This window comes from Chinchilla lanigera, unplaced genomic scaffold (genome assembly GCF_000276665.1).
Source record: "Chinchilla lanigera isolate Chin_1 unplaced genomic scaffold, ChiLan1.0 scaffold00077, whole genome shotgun sequence".
Taxonomy (NCBI): Eukaryota; Metazoa; Chordata; class Mammalia; order Rodentia; family Chinchillidae; genus Chinchilla; species Chinchilla lanigera.
Window position 1 is genome coordinate 5821645 of NW_004955478.1, and position 21774 is coordinate 5843418.

General features: G+C 41.3%; 1 protein-coding gene across 2 annotated transcripts in view; it reads left to right on the forward strand.

Moving 5' to 3' along the window:
• The window catches only part of Prkca (protein kinase C, alpha), a gene marked incomplete at its 5' end in the record, with an annotated part of 403718 nt that overhangs the window by 135006 nt on the left and 246938 nt on the right, over positions 1-21774 (forward strand). For both annotated transcript variants that reach the window (XM_013503220.1, XM_013503221.1), the window contains 1 exon segment: positions 17372-17454. In XM_013503220.1, coding sequence (XP_013358674.1) covers positions 17372-17454 — 83 coding nt within the window.

Consider the following 21774-nt stretch of genomic DNA (forward strand, 5'->3'; position numbering starts at 1 on the left):
TTTTTTATTTGTGCTGTTGTTGATCATTCTTCTTCTCACTCACCTTTCCTATAATTTTGAAGCCAATGTTGGAATTCGAATCATCTTTATCACTTACTGTGTTCAAGATAGTGACAGGGTTAATCCAAAGCTGGATGTTCCTTTTGGTTTCTAATTTATTCATCCAGAACATGCCCAAGTTTCTGTTTCCCCTTTTCCGCTCAGGAGACTTACCCAGTATGGGTTCCAGTCTGGAAGACGAAGCCTGCTACCATCATCTGTCGTAAAGCAGTCTCCCTGTCCGCCCTCATTTAAAAGGGTCACATTTTTATCTGGGCTCCCTGTCAGGTTACCTGCCTTCCACAGATAGAGTTGTTAAACATTTTGGGGGTGAACTCATGTCCACAGGATTGCTGTCCCGCGTAATTATGGAATGAAAGCTTTGGGTGGCCGTCAGTGTGGAGGGTGTGGAGAACAGAGGTTGTCGAGGACACTTCCTAATTGTGGTGAGTCCTTCTCTAATCTTACCTAGTTTTTACACTCCTGGGCTGGAAAAGTCCATGGGTCTTGGCTTCCTTTCTTGGCAGCTGATTCCCCTGAAACAAAAGATCACACTTTGGGCACCTTCTGCTGTTGGCATTGGAAGAGTGTAGCCAGCCTATGCACTGCAGGTGTGTGTATTTGTGCGTGTGTGTGTGTGTGTGTGTCTGTCTGTGCACACACACACGCGTAGTGGGGTGGGTGCCTTTCCGTACCATGGCACCACTTCCCAGGTCCTGGCCAAGCTGTGCTTCCTGGAGACCTGGACTCAGAAGGAGTCTGTGGGGGTGGTGGGAGGAGGCCAGCCAAGAACTGGGCTGTCTGGACAGCTGCTGAGACTGGCAACACCTGGTCTTTGGGTGGAGCGAGGGAGTCAGGAAGGAGATGCTGCGAGGCAGTGGCTTCCTCTGCCTTCTCAGCCTATGGACAAGGGCGGTGGGTGGGATTCCTTTGCATGCTTTCTCTTTTTATAGGACATAAAGAGGAAAAGCTCCTGGCCTGAGTAGGCTGCTTTGCCTGACACTCGCTTTACCTTGGTCCTTCTATTCATCCACTGCTTTGTTTGCCCCGTTGTCTTTTACTTACATTTTCTTCATTTATAGGCAGCCCAGGATCTTGCCCCTCAGGAATCTCACCAGTTCCAGATTATTTTAGGACTCCATACCTATTCTTTTTATAAAACTTGGTTTCTGTCCAATTTATAGAAAAGGGAGAAGAATGAGAGGCTGAGTGTTCCTAATCTGAAAATTGGAACATTCCCAAATCTGAAACATTTTGAGAGCTGACACGGTGGAAAATCCTATACCATGAAACTTGTCTTATGCACAAAGTTATTAATTTTTTTTTTGTACCTGGAATCGAACTCAGGACCCTGCACTTGCCAGGCAGGTGCTGCACTGCTGGACTCTATCCTGGCCTGTAAAATATTCTGTACAGTTACGTTCAGACTACGTCTATAAACATACATGAATTTCTTGTTTAGAGATCCATCCTTCAGATATTGTATTGTCAATACACAAATACCCCCAAATCTGAAAAGGTTCAGAATTCAAAACACCTGTAGTCCCAAGCATTTTGGGTAAGGAAGTGTCAGCTTGTGTTTGTTGCCTGCCTGCCGTGTCTCGGGACTGGACTGGAGCTGCATTCACACCATCTTATCTGGTCCTGAAGACTCTTACAGGGTTGGTGGCGTCAGTGTTTCAGAGGTGGAGAGGGCCGAGGCGATGAGGCTAACACACCCAGGACCGTGTCGCTGGTGAGTCAGGAGAAAAGACAAGGGCACTGGCTCTGTTCTGCCCAGTCTGTCTGGTGCAGAGGCTGTTGGCTGCCCTCAGAAATCACCTGGGGACGCGGCTCAAACACCTGTGGACAGAACTCATCCAAGGTCCCACATACACACCAGAAAATTTAGCCCCAAACAGCGGCAAAAGCAAACACTACAAAAACCTCAAAAGGAGTAGAATTACCATTTTAATGTTAAGAAAAAATGCTTAAAATGTGAAAATAAAAGAGGGCAGCAAGTCCTTTCAATGTTATACAGGGGAATTGCTTAACATGTCTACCTATGCATTATTGAATTGTTAGGGTGTTATAGCTCTTTTGTTTTTTAGCTTTTTTTTTCCTTTTCCCACTGCTGGGGATGGAACCCAGGTCCTGACATATGGTAAGCAAGTGTTCTACTGCTAGGCTATATCCCCAGCTCTGTTTTAGTTTATTAAGCTAACGTCATATATATTATACGTAATACACAAGCACACACACACTTTATTTTTTATTTTGATAAAAGAGTTTTGGTAAGTTGCTCAGTTGCCCATGCTGGGCTCAAATTTGCTACCCTCCTGTCTCAGCTTCCCAGAGTGCTAGAATTACAGATATATGTCGTGGTGCCTATCTTACTTCCACTTTTCTGATACTGTATATAATGCTGTTATACACATCTTGGTGTTGCATATCTTCTGTCACATCTCCATTAGTTGTCTTTAAATTAACAGCTAAGTATGGAATTACTAAAATGAAATCCCAAAAGTGTTCAAGCAGGCAACAGTTAGATGGTGTCCGAGTTTTCATTTTATCCTGTTTCTGACTGTTGTGAGTGTCTCAGTCAGCTGTCCTCAGGTGTTTCCTAGTTGTGTCTTCTGAAACCTGTTTAGGCTCTGTGGTTGAGCACACAACAACCTGAGTCATGGAGTTGTAGTAAATACCAGTAAACTCAGAGTGTACCAGAACAAACCCAGTTCTAAACAGGTCCTATATTCACAATTTTTTGATGATTCACATACACAAAGAGTACCCCTTAAGTATCTTGCAGTGCCGTAGGATTGCTACAAGCATCGTATTCACAGTTAGACTTTTAGTTAAATAAAAATGAAAGATAGAAAAAGGTGGAGCATATACATGAACAAAAAGAAATACAAGTGAAATTGATCCTTCCAAGCACCATGCTGGAAAACTCTTCGGTATGGGTGAATGAGGATACATTCTTAGGCAGAAACTGTGTGTATATTTCAAAATATACAAGTTTTTTTAAGCATTATGTAGAATTGTAGATTAAAAAGCATTTTGATTTAAAAATTCTGGATGACAACTTATAATATTTATTTTAAAATTCACTCGACCTTGTGTCTTCTAAGGTGTGGCTTAAAAATGTAACATATCTGTCACACGTGGTTGGTTCTTCCTTTCTCTCTCTGTGTCCCCACCTTTCCTTCTTTCCTTTTTAATTTCCAGTCATTTTTCAGCTGCTCTTGATGCCTTCATGTCCTTATTTGTATGAAAACTTTCCTTCCCTACTTGGTCCCCATTGTTTCCCCTGGGCATTGGAACCCTTTGGATACCTTCAAATCTCTTTTTTGGAAGCTCCTGGCCTCACTGCTGTGCAATTATGTGGTGTTCCCTGTCCCTGATGCCTTCTTGGTTCCCAACGTACTTGATAAAAAGAAGGCAATTAGTGTATTGTGGCTTCTTTTTGAATCGTTCCTCAAGATAAGTGGAGAGGAATGCTACATGGGTAAAATTTGCATAATGTGAACAGACTTTGTCACAAAAGCCCCATGTAATCATGGCAAAATGAAAGCACTTTATTTATGGAAAGTTCCTGCATGTATTTATCCCTTAGAATTAAAAATTACCCCTGGGTTATGGCGGCCTCCGATTTCAGAAGTGATTTTGCACCCTGTTTACTCTGAGTGTGCTCTGCCTTTCTAATGAAGAGTTACCATTCTTTCAGTTCTAAGACCATCCTCACCCCATGCCCACACTGGTTATGATCAGAGCCAAACCAGAACATTAAGTGTGAAACATTTCCTTCCTGATTCACCCACAGGAGCTTCGTAATTACAAAGCTGAAACAAAGCAATAGAGAGTACTGAGTTCGGGTGGACAGTGCTTACTGAAATATTTGGAGCAGCTTCATAATTTTCTTCTATTAAGCATCATCCAAAGCAACCTCTTCCCTCTTGCTGGAAATCACATCCCTTGCCATCAGAGCTGGATTCTCCCTTGACCTGTTACCCATCCCCGCAGTTTGCATGAGGTGGCTTGAGCATCTTTACATAATTTTGCATACATCTTGCTGCCGTACTTTGTCAGATAGCTGCCCCAGCTCAAGAGCACCTTGGCTCTTTGTCCTTCTCCAACCTCAGCATCGCCATGAGCACCATTTCTGCCCCAGGTGTGGGATGTAGCCCCGCTGTAGATGCTCGTATCCCATAGTGGGAAGACCTTGCTACGCTTTTGTACCGCACCATGCCAAGGTCACCTGTTTGTGACTGATTGTCCCCAGTCCACTCAGAGCTCTTGGAGAGCCCATATCCTTGTTGGTCTTATTATTCACGAGGGCCTACTTCTGTATCTGGGATGTAACTATCACTCAGGAAGTATTTGTTGACCAGAACTCAAATAACCTGAATGCTCCCTCTCCCTGCCTCCAATTCGTCCCTCCCCAGCTCCCTGCCCTCCTCTGTGTATGACAGTTTCTCTGTAGTTCCTGATCCATAGATTTACCTCAGTCCACTTTCTCTTGACCCCTCGTGAGCTTGATGCTAATGCAAGCTTCCTTCTCAAAGACTCCCACTTTCAGATTTTAGGCCCCCTGGCTGTCCACTTGCCTTTGGCCTAGGCCTATCTTTGCTCTTTGGCTGATTCCTCTTCTCACCAATCAAGCACAGTGCAAACAAATTCCATTTCCTCACCATGCTAACGTTGAAATCAAATTCAAAGTTTCTACCGTCTCTTCTAGACCCATGCCATAAAGGATTGTGCCTGAGGAAGTCCTAGAGTCCCCCCGGGCCTGCTAAGCTTTCTGGCCCTGTACTTAGGAGAGTCACTGGTATTTCTGGTGAGAGTGGCCAAATACATACACATATGACTTTGAGAGTGGTTGCGATATTAATTATGAAATTAGAATACCAGAAAGATAGACATGGTTCTTAGCCTTTGACCCAACCACGAGCCTTGTCTTGTTAACAATAAGTTGATGAATGTTGACTGTTTAGGAGACTGTTATGGTATCAAAACGATGATTTAATCATAAAACTGTAGCCCTAGGATCAAATGAGAGAAGAATAGAGGCAGGGAGGAGTCGTGGCCTTCCTATTTAACCTTCAGTCCCCCCAAAAGGCCTCAGGGAGCATAGCTTCCAGACTATTGTGGTAGATTTTTTTTAACTCTTTGATTCTTTTGTTCTGAGACTTTTAGCAGGTTTTACCCTCTTTTAAATTAGTAGTGCCCTCCATAAAGTAGTGCCCTTCATTTAACAACTTGGTGAGATTCTGTCTCAAATTTTAAATTAGTAGTGCCCTTCATAAAGGTGAGAGCTGTGAATTGCTCAATTGAGCTTGGTCCCTTTGCAGAGTCTTCGCGTTAGTTTTCTGGGTGGGTATGAACATGCATGAAGGAATTGTTTGGAACCACCAGCAGAGCATCACACAAACATGGTCATCAAGTGATTGTATGATTGTAGACACCAGCTTATATAATAAGTAGGGCACATGAAAAAGCCAATGATCTAATTTGGACTTCTGGTTATATTTCTGCGTTGAACCTTTAAGAGTTCTGACTTTATTAAGATCATTCATAATCGTGGGCAAGCACATCTGTGCTTGATACTTTTGAATTTTATAATTTCCATTTCCTATCAACAACTTAGGTTTAAATGACTTTTTGGTTATAGTCATCTGTGATTTTTCTGGCCCTTAATTTTCCTTGCAGAAGTGTTAGCAAAACCTTAATTCTTCCGTCTGGCAACAGCTCGTTGCTGTTTGGGGATTGGAGTATCGTCATTACTGGTGATACAAATTTGTTCAATGGACCCGGATGTGCTGTTGAATCCCTAGCCACTCGCTCTTGTTCAAATCATTTAATTTTCACCTGTTGAATATTTACTTTCTAGAAGCTGCCATGGTATATACATTAGTTTGCTAAAGCTACTGTAATAAAGTTCTGTGCTAAAGAACACACATTTGTTTTCCCTTTATTCTGAAGGCCAGCTGTTGGCAGAGTTGGTTCCCTCTGAGGATTGTGGGAGAGCATCTATTCCATGACCTGCCCTGGGCTTCTGGTGGTTTGCTGGACATTTTTGGCATTCTTTGGCTTATAGAAAGTGTGTGTCTTCCAGTGTGTCTGTGTCCAAATTTCCCACTATATAAAAATACCGGTCATATTGGATTTGAGCCTACCCTACATCAGTATAGGACCATCCTAACTAATTATATCTGTAGCAATCCTGTTTCCAAATAAAGTCCCAGTGGCCTTTAACCAATGGAGAAAAACACGTTTGAGCCAGGCATGGTGGTGCACACCTGTAGTCCCAGCACCTTGAGAGGTTGACACAGTATAATTCCAGGTTTCAAGTCCAGCTTGAACAATTTAACAACTTGGTGAGATTCTGTCTCAAAATGAAAACTGAAAGACAGGGCTCAGTGCAAAGGTCCTGGGTTCAATCCCTAGTACAAAAAAAAAAAAAAGTTTGACTATGTTTGTAAAACTCAATCTATTTATGTTTTAGCTTTTTAATTGTGTATAGTTCACATATCTGTAAAAGTAGAGAGAATAATGTAATAGTCCGTATAGCCATCCTGCATCTTCAATGATTGTCAGCTTTTACCAATTGTGTCCATCTATCCTATCTCTAGGGTTTTTTTTTCTTTTTTTTTTTTTTTGGTACTGGGAATCGAACTCAGGACCTTGTGCTTGCCAGGCAGGAGGTTGTGCTGCTGAGCTATATCTCCAGCCCCTCTAGGGTTTTTTCTTCATGGGGTCTATTAAAAGAAATTGCAGGCATATTATTTTACTTGTACAACTTTCTACAGATAGAGAAATCTTTATGTTTTCATTGTCACAATGCAGCAAAAGGAAGGTAAAAGTATTCAGTGCTAAGTATTACACCTTGTACTTTGGTTTTTACATTTTAACTGATTAAAGGAGAAAGAAAAGTGAGAGATAAAGGGAACAGGGGAATAGAGAGGGAGAGGATGTGAGATATACCTGCTCCCTTAGATACTTTTCTCCCTTACTAGACTCTGTGCTCTCCAAGGACCAAAGTATCTTGCCTACCCCTTTACTGCACATCTGGTAGGGTGCTGGTGTGTAGTCGTGCTCAGTGAACGTTTGCTGAATAATTAAATGAGTAAGCGAATGAATAATGTCCACCAAAACATTGCACAGGTGCATAGACATTCTCAGAAACATGCAGAGAGAGAAAAAAAGAGAAGAAATAGAGATAGAAAAAAGGAGAATGGAGATCTTCAGAGCTACATTGCTTCTCATAGACACACTGCTTCTCAGAGCCTCTAGAACGCATCCTCTGGTGTTTAAATTTCTGTGTCACATTTCTACATTCATAGGAAAAAATAGGTCATCCATATATGCTAAGTTCTTATACTGTTAGCTAGATGGGATTACTCAGAAGCTTTTGTTCACACTATATGAGGCCTTTCTTTATTTACATTTATCGAGAATTAAAGTATAAGGCCTAAGTGTTTTGACTAACTTCTATTCTCTCAGAATTTCAGAGCCAATTTCTTTTGCCTGCCATCTTAGAAAAGATTTGGGTCACTGTTAAACTTAATATGGTATGCGTTTTGCAGAAAGAAAAGCAATCCCAGATGTCCGTGCTGTATGCAGAACTATACTCAAAGGCAGGAGTTAGAGCTGAACAACCGAAACAAGTTCTGTTCCACTAACTAAGGAGGCTTTAGACTGAAAAAGGAAGAGAAGGCAAAGTACACTGACAGAGTCAAGTTCAACTTCTTCCCTTCCTTGCCACTCTCTCACAGCCTCAGTTTAAGTAATTGCAGAATGAAAAAATAAAAGCCTTAAAAATATTGCAGAGAGGGGGCTGGGGATTTAGCTCAGTGGCACATTGCCTGCCTGGCAAGCGCAAGGTCGTGAGTCCAATTCCTGGTACCGGAAAACAAAACAAAACAAAACAAAACAAAACAAAAATATTGCAGAGAGAAGTCTAGTATGATGGGCTTGATATATTCTTGTGTAGAAATGTTGCCATAAATTTTTTAGGGTGAAAGTGAGGAAGCCTGGAATGGCTTCCTCAGTAGGTGGCAGGTATTCAGCTATGGAACCCATGTTGCAAAATTTTGAAGGCTTTTATGCCCTTATGAAATTAATTTTGTTTTGAGCAGTTTCTTTCCCTTTCACAATATCTATTGTTACCGTTCAGATTTCATTTACTCTTTTAGTTTCTTACAATAGGGAGACAATATGATGTTTACACATGTGGATGGGTCTGATTCATTTCACTTATGAGTATGGTCTCTAGTTGCATCCATTTATCTATAAGAGTCTCAAGTTTATCTTTCTTTATAGCTGAGTGATACTCCATTGTATAAAAATACCACATCTTTTATATCCATTCTTCAGTTAATGGGCATTTGGGTTATTTCTAAGATTTAGCCATGACAAATTGCACTGCTATATACATGGGTGCACATATATCCGTGTGGAATGATGTTTTCAGCTGTTCTGGAAAAATACCCATAAGGGGAATACCTGGGTCAAATGGGATCTCTAATCCTACTTTTTTGAGGAATCTCCACACTGATTTCCATAGTGGTTGTACCAATCTACACTCCCACCAACAGTGCAGAAGGATTTCTTTTACCCCACAGCCTTCTCAGCATTTGTTATTTGTTGATTTCTTGATGAGAGAAAAAACAACTGAGATGAGGGAAAGGTGAAAAGAAAGAAAGAAGGAAGGGGAAAATATATATATACACACACAAGATTGCTAAAATAATTGTACTACAAATTCCTATTGGTTTATTGAAAGGAACAGTTACTGCTTAATTTTTTGATCAATTTTGCATGCCTATAGCTGATAATCTGATCTACTTTGAAGATAATAATATGGAATATAACAACCATTGTTGATTTCCTATCATCTTGTTTTGAAATTCTGTATCGTTTTTAATTTTTTTGTTTTTTATTCTCTTTAAAATAAAAAAGAAATTAAAAGTTATATATTATTTGGATAATTTTGAACTCAGCACAAAAACATTGCTTGATCTGAGCTTTAAAAAGCAAACCCTTAGATTTCCCTTTGAACGTGTTTGCATGATTTAAAATTTAAAGGATTTTTAAGTTTTGTTCTATAAATCAGATATCCCTTGACACTACAGTTGCTAAATTATTGAAATTATATTACTAATATAATATTGATTATAATATATATAATATATATTATAACATAATATATTATTGCTAAATTATTGAGGTTATATCACCAATATATATTGACAAATATTGAGATTATATTATTATATATAATATATATTATAATATATACTATTATCCCTAATTTATTGAATTATATTACTAATATATATTGCTAAATATTGAGATTATATTCACATTTGGTACCCGAAAAACTCATTCCAGATTTGATTTGCAAAATACGGAAATAATTTGAAATGGGTGAAAGAAGGAAGACCTTTTAGCAACTGTCTCTTCGCATGTGTGTGGCTGTCACTATTTACATTCTTCCAAGTGTATGGTTTCTGGTCCATAGTGGAGCAGTGATTGTCAGGTATCACCACTGCCACCATATTTTCTTCTGGACTCTGCTGGATCCCTTTACAGTGGGAATCGCCAAGCTGTTCTTGAGAGTTTTCATTTCCCAACCTTCTTCAGACCCCAGCTGTCTGCTGACTGTCCTCCCACCTCTCAGACTGCCTGTCAGCTGCAGGAAGAAGTGTTTCCAGGGCTTCCCCTGTGTGTTGGGGTTCTCCTTCACCATGCCCGTCCCCCTCAAATCCTGGACTGCAGCACCCCTGCAGTCCATTGACTCCTGACCCTGAAGCTGTACCTGTTAGCCTGACGAGTCTTTCTGGGTCCTCTAGCAGCGCACTGTGCTCAACTTGTCTGAAAGCAGAAGCCCTGTCTAAAGAACAATGCGGAGAACTGCTTCTTCTTCACCCAGCACAATACCTGGGGTGCAGGTCTCCAAGTTGATTCCCACATGCCCTTTGCTCTCTTCCACTCATATTTCACAGCCTGCCAGTTCTTCCTTTAGCATTTAAGAGTCTACTCTTGGAAATCCGGAAAGATGAGTTCAAACAGGTACAATAAAATGATGTACGTATGCTCTCATGTGCTTAAGCATATTACATTTTATGGTGTATTATGAAGGTGTGGGTATATATACAAATAACATTTTTAAAGGGTACTTCACGGTTCAGATGACTCTGAAGGTGAACGCCATGCTAATACCAAAATGTCTTTTTTCTTTCTCTCTCTCTCTCTCCTTCATCTTCCATGCTTTTAGCTTCATCCTGAAGATTCCCTTTTGGTTGCAAGATGGTAACCGCATGTGTCCCACTGCTCTGGCCAGTAACATAAGGGGCACCCTCAAGTGTGCTTTCCCTCAGATCCTGCGTTTGTTCTCTTACTTCTCCAAAATAGATCGCAGATACAGTTAGGGAACAAGGCAAAAGTGGAAGCTGAGGAGCAGCTGGAGCAGTTAGGGGAAATGTAACTGAGAGAAGAGTTAATGATGACGCTCCTGGAGAAGGTGGAGCAGGGAGAGAATGTGTTCCTGGTTAAAAATGGCAATACTGGAAGTTTTGAAAGTACTGGGCGTTTGTGTAAAGTGCTTAGAGGTAAAACCCGTGTGCCATCTGAAGAATGGCATGCTTTATACTATGTGATAAGGAACATTTATTTGATTTGTTTTCATACAACTTTACTATGTATTCCAGGAGAAGACTGTTTTCATTGTTATAAATCTGAAACCAGTAATTTTCTTTTAACATGCAAATATAATATAAGCTCAATTTTTTACTTTCCCCACAAAGCTAAAAATGGTTGACTCGCCTTAGAAATTTTCATTTCATTGTATTTTGATGTGACGTTACCTTTCATTAATCCTTCCTAGCTAAGTAAAATTTAATTAAAACCATCTCACATGATGGCAGCCGTTTACGTATTTGAAAAAAGCCCTCAGGGAAGCTCAGCTTACCAGTGTGCTGTTCTAAACAGAGTCTCACTATTAAATTTAGTAGATTCTTTCTTGAATTCAGAAAATGTTACACTATAGATTTTCCCCCCCATTAATTTTATACTAGGGAATTTTTATGCCTATGTTTCATTTTAGATGACTGTGACCCAAACTCAAAATGATCGGGACTTGGGAGGAAAGGAAATTATTTTTTAAAGGAGAAACGGACAATGATCTACAGCATTACATATTTTCCCCTTCAATGAACATGGCAGTCCATGTCAAGTATAAAAAGGAGTGACGTCTCAGCAGTATAGTAAGAGGGCCAAAGGTACAGATGGAAAGCCCTCATTTCCATCTTTGTACTGATGTTTAGTGTGCAGGTGTGCTGGGAAGCTTGGGGATTGGATCTTGAATCCTCAGCTGTCAAGAGAGTTCTTAGCTCTGAGAGCTGAATTTCTCTCGTGCCCCTACTGTGTTCCAGCACTGTTTTCTTTCAGAATTTTATGGAAAGGAAGCAAGTGGTCTTCTGTGATACTCTTTCTTGACTGTTGACCAAAACTCAACTATGAAGATAAATAATCACAAAAATCCATCTATGCAGGACTGCAAGGGTTTAACTTTTACTCCTTGTGATTTCCTATGCCTCTTATTTGTAATTTTATAAATTTCATCTTGGTCGATTCAGTGCTTAAAATGTTTTTATGGCATTACATTTATATTACAATAAAATTTACCATTTATTTTTCAAATGTACAATTTAGTGGCACGAAGTACATGTAAAAAGTTGTAAAACCATCACCATATCCGTTTCCAGAATTAAAAAAATCATTTCAGACAAGATAGGCACATTCAGGGTGGCATGGCCGTAGACTAAAAAATCATTTCAGACACCAACTCTGAGCCCGTTATATATTAAAACCCAAATCTCTCCTTCCCCCAAGTCCTGTTAACCTCAGTTCTGCTTTCTATCCCTGTGAATTATTCTAGGTACCACAAAAGTGGATTCATGCAATGTTTATTCTTTTATGTCTGGCTCTTTCTTCTTAGCATATTTTTGAGTTTTGTCCATGTTGTTGCATGTGTTGAGGTTTTATTCCTTTTTAGAGGTGAATAACATCCCATTGTATGCATATGCTGCTTTTGTGTACGTGTGCATCTGGAGAGAAACATTTGGGTTGTTTCCAGCACTTTTCTACTGGGAGTAATGCTTCTGTGAGCACCAAGGACCTGCTTTTAGTTCTTTTGGGTCTCTACCTAGGCGTGGAATTGTTGGGTCATGTGACAGTTCTGTTTTATTTTGAGGGAAAACGCCAAAGCATTTTCCACAATAGATATACCATTTCTACTTTCCCACCAGTAATAAGATGTGAGCTCAGCTTTCTCCATATCCTTGCCAACATTTTCATTCTACCTTTTTGTTCTTCCCTTCTTTTAAAGAAATAACTGGCACCCTAATGGATAGGAAATGACGATTAAGTACTTTTAACTGAGCCTTTCCCGTAGGTCAGAGCCATTGCATCACTTACTGGTTTATGTCTGGTCAGTGCTGGTGTCACCCCTCGGGAGGAATTTGCATTGATGGATGAGGAAGCGCTCTGCTGTAGTTGATTCCTTTCTCTGAGCATCACTGTACCATACTCTTCTTTTGGTAGACCTCCTCACATGAATCAGGGACTCTCTAGGATACAGTGTCCAGAAGCAAGATCCCCAAAGCATCCGTGAACATGGTGATGACTTACGGCAGAGAAACAACTCTCAAGCCCCTACAAGAATCTAATGGGCCACTGTAGACAATCATTTCTCACCTTCATGGAAAGAGCAGCATCAGAGGGAGTGTTGCTGCACGCATGCTGATTGCTGTCAGCACACCTTTTCATTGAGCTGAGTTTTGTTCTTGTCAAAGTAAGAGGCATGATTTGAACACCTGTTGCTATCAACATGACACACTCCTGTTTTTTTATTTGAAATTTTTGTGAATTCCTGAGTCAACATTATTTGTTGTGTTTCGGACAGATGGAGAAAATTCTCCTTCATTTCCATTCCCGTTATGTATTTCCATAAACAAGATTAGCAAGTGAGAGGGATAACCAGACTGTTTCCAGTTTGAAAGCCTGGTCCTGTTAAGAACCATTATTTCTTCACACCTGCGGTCTCTCCTGCTTTTCCATCCCATCGCTTCACGTGCTCAGTGTGATTTGAGCCTTGCATGTGTCATACATCACTGTTTGGAAGCACACGCATGTCAAGCAGAGGCTTAGAGGAAAGTGGTTTTGTTCTTAGAAAGCCATGGAATGAATCACGCTGTGTCTTTAAGCTACAAGATAGCTTCCTATTTTGAAACCTCTCGTTTGTTTATGCAAACACAGGTGACCCATGGTCTTTGAAAATGAGTCTCCATCTCATATGGGTTACTGGGCAGCCTTTATTTCCTAACAGGTGTTTTCATGGCCGAGAGTCTGGTCTCAGAGAGACCATGGAGCACGAAGAATCTGCCTTGGTTTGTGTCTCCTCTTCCATTCAGCCAAGTGGCGGCTGTCTTTAATCTGCCTTCCTGCTTGTACAGTCAGGCAGATACTAACTGAAGGCATGCCGTGGGACAGATACCACCTTTTTTCCCCCTCTTCCCCAACTCCCTTTGCTCCATATAGCATGGCAATGTGGATTCCTTTAAACTTTAAAATAAAATGTTAAAAATACTACTGCACAGTGTTAAGCCAGCAGAATACCTAAGCTGGCCATCTCCATGTAAGCCAAGTACATTCTCTTATGTTACGGAGCTAGCTTTCTTCTTTTTCTCCCACTGCTCTGGAAAGGCTACTCAAATGTTTTAATTGTGTTGTCTTATTACAAACTATGCATTATTCTATTTAGTTTATAACTTGAAACCAAAGGTCAAGGCCAGCCATCAGTGGCTTTGGAATCTCTGGCCGTTACCCAGTTTTCTGGGACAACCTTTCTTGGGCAAGTGCTACATGCCCAACTCCAAGGTCCTTTTCCCTGTTCCCTCTCTGAGGATGGGGATGAGAGAAGGCAACAGTGGAATCTCTCGCCTAGGCACAGGCAGATTCTTTTCTTGCTTCGTCTGGACATAAGTCATTTCTAAACCATGAATTTTCTGACAGGCTTAAAGGGTATTTCTCCAACTCAGAGAACCCTGTGAGGACTCTGCAAACACGTGACCCTGGGTCTGCCTCCTGTTGAATGAATCCATTCATAGAAAGGGGAAGCGTCCGTGTGAGGAAGAGGGGGAGGGGGCTGCTGAGGCCTGTGGGAGGGAGTAATCTGCGGGTAGGTGGAGAATTTGCTGCCCTTGAAAACTATACTGGGCAACAAGGGCCGGGTTCATTTTCAAGAGAAAATTTGCAGTAAGAGAATGTTTTGAGATGTAAATAGAAACACTTGCAGCTAGTGTAATTGCATTGATGTGTAAATGCAAATAGAAGTGACATATACAAACCCAAATTGTCATTCTGAGGGGATTTGATAAATATGGGTTTTCTTAATGGTATTCCTCTGAAGGTAGAGATAGTTTAAAAAAAAAAAAAAAGGAGAGAAAGACCTGGATGCTTGAATGATTGAGTAGAAAACCGGAATGCTTATTTTTCCTTCAAAACACCGTCTCCATAATAAACTCTGATGAGGGAATCACGCTGCTGTAACCTCTTCCCTTTAGTAATTGATCTTTCTAATCCCAGTGAGTGAGAGATGACTTTGTGTCTGGGGAAGCAAGCAGATCAGATTCATTTGTGCCTTCCCAGCACAAATCCATCCTTGGAGAGTTTTGCAATCAGGATGCATTTGGCAGAAGCAAGGCTGAAAGGACACCCCTCTAAGGGCTCCTAGGAGCGGCACTGCCCTTTGCTTGTCTCAGCTCTGCTTGGCAGCCAGGGGGGCGTCTCTGCTTTCCCCTCTCCTCCTGCTGCTGCCTCTGCCGGGCAGGCGGGTGGGGGCCCAGCAGACAGTCTGTGGCAGCCCGAGAGAATCTGCACCCAGAGCAGCTTCACTTCTGAAAGGATGATCACTGGAAAAGATTTTCATGTATTAACTTTTCCGTGGGTAGTTCCTGTTTATTCATTTAGTTTTTTGCTTACTCACTGCTAAAGGTGCATTACTTTTTTAAAGAAAGTATGCTTTTTACAGTGGCATTGTATTACGGCTACTTTACTCAAGAGATGGGTACCGTAATTTAGAAAGTTATTTCTCAGCTAGGCCTATTTCTTTTTTTCTTGGTACCAGGAATCGAACTTATGACCTCAGGCTTGCCAGGCAAGCGCTTATGCCACTGAGCTATATCCCCGGCACTGGCTACTTTACAAGATAACTCTGAGAAAGGAAATCATCCCTGATTCTACTTCCATACTATGGCAAACCCACGTCTTCATCCTTTGAGTGTATATAAGTGTGTGTGTACATATGTAAATCCTTTGCTGTTATGTATCCTTTCCTATCACCCATATGAAAAGTCTTGGCATCAGCTCTAATATTTTTTTTCTTGCCCTGGAAATCCCGTGAGTGGATATGACACAGTGGGAGGAAAAGAGGCTAGAGCTGAGCAAACCTCATGAATCCTGGCTCAACTACAGAGTGCGTGGGTGACCTCAGACAAGACCCTCCCGTTAGTCTCCCCGTCCATCCCTTTGTTGTCCATGCCACCTTTCCTCTCTCAATGAGAAATGCTCATTGTATTCTTACGGCATGCTGGACTCTAGGGATCATTCAGTATTTTCCCATCAAAAACATATGGGTATTAAGGCGTATTAAATAGTGTTGCTATGAGGATTCAATTTGATAATGTGTATGAGGGGACTTAACAAACTGCCCAGCATACAGTAAGATGCTCCCTACATGGTATGGGTGGTCAGTCCGCAAGTATCATCAGTTCTGCAGTTTCTGTGCTATCATTACCTCTGTTTTTTAGCAGCCTGAGTAACAATGGGCAATTATTTTTGTCCGTAGACTATGCAAGAAGCCTCTGACTGGATCTTTAAATTCCTCCTATCACTCCCCGATTTGCTTTTCTGAATCATTGCTTTGTGTGTGTTACTCTTTGTTCAAAACCTTTCTGTAGCTTCCAGTGTTTATCCGCGATATGGTGTATTTCTTCATGGCCACTCAAGGCCCTCTACACAGTCTCTCAGTACTTGGCTTAGTACTTGGTCTCCTCTTGGGATTGCAGCTCTCAGCAAACCTGCTGTTCTTTCCCACCCACTGACGTGACTCAACCTCTTGAAACTCCATCTACCAACGCATGTGCAGAGCGTTGCTTTATCATGAGGGAGAGAGGAAAGCAGTGCATGAGCCGAGAATCTGAGAAGGCTAGTCCTCTTTGTGCAGTGTCCTAGTTCCTTTCTGCTGCTGTAATGGAATACCTGGGGCTGGGTAGTATCATTAATCCCACCCATGATGGTTAAAAGCTCATGGCCTGTAGCCTCCCCACGGTTGTACTTCTGAGGGTATATTATTTGTTGGCGTGTCTGTTACTCTACACCAATAGTATGGTAGAGGTTACTCTTGAAGGAAACACCAGGTCATTTATTTTTGTGTCCTCCCTATTATGCTGTTTGAGAAAACCCTTTAGGGATTATTTACTCATTTCTTTTAAAAATTAAATTATTCTATTGATTCATCTTCAGGATTAGTTACCAAAACCATGTTGACTTGGAAAATATTTGCTTTGTAGTAGACTTTGCTCTCTTTGTAGGGATCCTCCCAACTAGTGACAGCATCTGTACCAAATAGGCGAGTGCTAGTCTAGAAGAGCCCAGGTTGCTCCCCAGCTGTTTTTCATTTTGACAGATTGTTGTCCATAGACTGGGCTAGTATCATAATGAGTTCTTTATGTTCAAAATTCTGCGGAAGAAGCCCTGCAGCCCACAGTTAGGGATAGTCATACGTTATTTATAATAAGTTGTTCTCTTCATATTTAATTTTTATTTTTTCACGGGATATATAATGCTTACATAGAGGGGTGTGTGTGTGTGTGTGTGTGTTCTCTTCATATTTAATTTTTATTTTTTCACGGGATATATAATGCTTACATAGAGTGGTGTGTGTGTGTGTGAGAGAGAGAGAGAGAGAGAGAGAAAAGTGCAAAATACTATACATTTTTTATTTCTGTTCAGGAAACTGTCTTTAAATCTTAACTCAAGACAGTAGGGAGCCATAATTTTGGTCACCTCTGTTCCTGTGAGCGCTGGTATCTTGTGACTATTGTCTGTAAATCCAATCAATACAAAATGTTGCTGATTTTTAAATGAAATACCTTTGATGAATGTTTATAAGCTTCTATCTATATTAAGGTTAATATAACTCCTAACAGTAAGTAGCCCTGTTTGGTAAACAGAGCTCATATATTAAATCTAGAGCGTTCTAATTTTCATTTTCTTTTCTCTCCACCAGTTTGCTGTTTTGTGGTCCACAAGAGGTGCCATGAATTTGTTACTTTTTCTTGTCCGGGTGCAGATAAGGGACCCGACACTGATGTAAGTAGTCTGGAAAACATTATTTGATGTTAATGTGAAATTCTGATCTTGGTTATTCTTTTAATGCCTGTGCATTTGTTGTTCTGGCACATACTACTAATGAAAAGACTCCTCAATTAGTCTCATGTAAATTTGGCTTGTACTAATGAACAGATTTATGGTTCTTTTGAGCCCTGGACTATTTCTCCGAGAAATTCTCTAAGGAGAATTATTAGCTTGTGCCTTTCCACTCTGAGCAGCCACGTTGACTAAATCCACCAAATTTATAGCAGTGGCTACGTTGGCAAATTTTACGATGAACATAAATCATCCTTCAGTTTATTTGTAGAAGTTTATACACTAATAGAACCATCATTGGCTTTGGCCAACAAAACAAACTGCTTCCAGTTTGCTTCATGAGATCTGTCTGCCTTTTTGTTGTGTATTATAATTGTTACTCTGATGGGTGTAACTTAGCATCTGTTTCATGAGCAATGATCTCTGAAGCTGCCCAGTCAGTTCATTTATTTGCATCCTAATTCTGCTTGTCTCTGAGTGTCTCTGTAGTCTATCTTCTTACCACAAAATGAGATCAAAAAGGGAGAGGGAGAAAGGGAGGGAGGAGAGGGAGGTAATGGGAAATACCAATGTCTGAAACATACTTGGCAGAAGGAAACTGTAGTGTTACTTGAAAAATTATGTTTTAACTGAAAAAAAAGTTTTGCAAGGTAGGTCCAGAGTACTTGATATTTGTATTTCTGAGTTGCTCTTGCCAGATCAGTTTAGTTACACATCCTTAAATTATTGTGCTCAGAGGATAGCTACCTTGTTTAGCACTTGTTTCTTCACGAAAGTTTAATTCTGAAGTGACTTTCTCATTGCACCAGGGCGAACATCTTCGCTTCTCAGACAATGACATTTTCATAGTGGGCTCTGAAGGATTCCGATTGGTGTTGTTCGAATGTGTGTGGGAACGTGCTATGGTTTTGCTTAGACGCTGCTGGTGGCTGTGCGTGGTGTGTTGCATGGGTTCTGGGTCATCACAAAGGCCCGTCGTAGGACGTGGAGCCAGAGGACACCTCCAGGGTCACCTTATTTTACATCTTTGTAGAGGAGGAAGCCAGGTTCATGAATGCTAAGTTTATTTTTCCCCTCCATTTTACATATTTTCCTTTCTTCTGCACTGTTATCTCCATGTGGAACATTTTAGAGCTAAAAATAGAAGATAGCATACCAACTTTTCTAAAAAACCTGAGTCCTGTTACTTTTGTTTTTAAAGATATCTGAAAGCATCCTCTAGTGGACCTTTTACTTTGCTCATCATTCCTACCTTCATCTTTATATTTTATCTCTTATCACTTCACTTCTATATCTTGTCATTTCAGCATCATCAAAAGTGGGTGAGAAATACAGGCATGCTACAGGGTTGTGAATACTTTCTGTCTCACCCCTTCCTTTTCCCATTTTCTTTCTGAAGAATCTAAGTATCAAACTCTGTCATGGGTCTTAGGATGCAAGAATCAACACAGAGGTGTGCTCTCATGTCCTTGTGGAGATTACGTGCTGGGGACACGTAAACACTAGAGAGTCAATAATGTAAATAAGATACAGTTACACTGAGCAGAGTTACATAAAGTACCTTCTCTAGGTGGCCAGGGAAAGCTTCTCCAAGAAAACGGCATTGAACCTGAACTTTAAGAAAGGATAGGAAGTAGGCAGGCAAAAGAGAATGTGTGTGTGTGTGTGTGTGTGTGTGTGTGTGTGTGTGTGTGTGTGTGTTTTGGGGTGTAAGAAGCCCTAGAAGGAACTATTTTAGACAGAGAAGAGCAAATGAGAAAGCCAAGATACGGGAAAGGGTTCCATCTATGAAAAAACTGAGAAAACCTGGCATCTGCCACATCATTAAGGCTTGGGAACACAGCCTTAGGAGCAGTGGGGGCCCAGGGTCAGTTTTAAACTAGGAATGATGAAATTCCATGCGTGCGTCTTGTAAAGGTTATTCTGGTCTTCTCCTGATAGGAGATGGAGAAGTATCAAAGGCTGGAAAACCTTGGTACAAGAGCCTACTCTCCAGGCAAAGCCATGGGAAGTTGAAGGAGGTAGAAAGAAATGGGGATAGAAATAGTGATCACATTCAAGATACATTTCGGAGCCACAGCAGCAGTTTTTGGTCATTATGGGATGAGGAATATGGAAACGTTGAAAGTGATTCCCAGGCTTCTGGCCCGGATACATAGATGGATGAGGATGCTTCACAGCCTGAACATTATGGAGGGAGAGAGCATTCTCTTATCTTATCCTTGTCTGAAGAAGTTTCAGAATTACAGAATTGTAAAGCTAGGTGCGGTATTAAGGATTGATCTAGGTTGGCCCTATTTGGTAAGTAGGGCAAAGAGGAGAAAGGGATAACTGATCTGGGTGCCATCTTGGCTTTTGGATATCTAACTGGTTTGTGGCCGACTCTTTTGAGGAGTCGCTCGTGTAGGGAGAGAGAGAAGTCAGTGGGTGGTTGGGTTTTGGTGTTGGTAGAGCACGTTAATAACTCCGATCTGATGCAAGTTCAGATGCTCAGAAGAGTACTAGAAGGCATGAGAAAAATCAGTTAAAAGAACTCATGATCAATAAAAATGAAGTTGAATTTTTTCCCTTAGAAAATTAAGAGTTTTGGATTGAGTTTTTCTTGTTTAGCACTGCGGGGAGTGATTAAGATGCACTGTCTGTGCACTGCTGAATAATGCCTGTACTGAGCTCATGAAACACCGACACACTCACAGGTGGGGAAGAAGGCGTCCCAAGGAGTTTGCGAAATGCACAAATATTGTACCTGCCCTGCTGGCTTCAAAACAAAAAGTACTGAAAAGTAAACCCTCAGTACCCGGATGCCAGCAGCCGGACGGAGAGTATTCCAAGTTCTTTTGAACAGAGAAGCTCCTCGGGGCTCATGTTGCAGCCATAGTTGAAAATCTGTGTTAGTTAAGGGGATCTTGAAGAAAGAGCGCTGGGATCAGCGGAACAACCCCTTGAAGATGCTCAGGCCAGTTTCTTAGCCCTTCTTGCCCTCCTCCGGATAAGCAGCTTTCCATCCCTTCCCAGCACAGCTGGAGAAAAGAGACAAGCATTTCCTCCACTCAAAGTGTAATCCCTGCACACTGAGCGAAGGAGAAAGGCAGTGAAAGGCTGTGAGAGCCCCGGGGTTAGAGGTGAACTCTGCCACGGATGCTGCTGAGCTGGATCTCTCCTGCTCCTCAGAATGCTGATGCTGGAGCGTGTGCCTCCAGAGCAAGCAGCACTCCTCCTACTTGCTGTTGGAAGGGCCAGTGCGTCTGGGCTCAGGATGCAGCCTGGGGCTCCGCCCGCTTCTTCTCCCTTCGACTTTTTGTAAGACAGCAACACAAGGTTTTTGAAAATCAGCCCGTGTTTTAGAAATAGCTTTTTCCTCTTCTTTTCCAGGTTAAGATGTAGACCAGGACATCAGCAGATACTGAGGGATAAGACCTTGTTTTGCTTTGGGCTAAGGGGAAGTATGTATGACTCTGCTCTGTAGAGGAACCGCAAGTGCTAAAATCCCTTTAGCTGCCATTGATTGCTGGCCCTGAATAGTTTCTGTTCCTTGTGCAGGCCGTGGTGGGGTAGATTGGAGAAGGCTGCGGTGAGTTCTGCAGGGTCAGCTCTTCCCCCGACTTCTACCTTTCACTTCTTAAAATTTCAGGTTACCAGCTCTGTGTTGCTCAGTCTGGAACTCCACCATGTTCTTAGAATAGTCTCTGTCCACCTTAAATTACGTCTCTTCAGAAGGCCTGCTAGAGGGAAAGCCTTGGTACAAGAGCCTACTCTCCTTGGGCCTGTAGAACTTAAATGTCCGTACCTGTGTGTATCTTTATTAGTACATTCAACTTCTTTCTGTTCTCTCTGTGTGCCTTGAGTGAGAAAAAAGCTGTGACTCAGCTCTTTCCGAGAATCATGCCAATCTCAGACCTACTCGTAACGCCATGATGTACAACCCTCCCTCATCAAACTTTTTAATCTGTAAAATTGTACAAAGAGAAGCTAATCTTATGTGCTACGTATAATGTAGCGCCAATGCCGAACTATTTACCATATACATCATCTTTGGAATGTATATAGTAAAGAGTAATGAAGCATTTGAGAAAGTGGTAGGGGTCATCTATTAAAAGGCTGCACACATTGGGAGGCTATTTTTGTTTGCATTTTTTGTTGAGCAAGTCTGTTTTTATTTTCCTTATACTTTTTTACCAGTGGCCTTGGCCTGTCTGGGGAGAACCTGTTCATACAACATTTTGGACTTCTTATCTAAACCATACAGTTGGACAGAATTCAAGT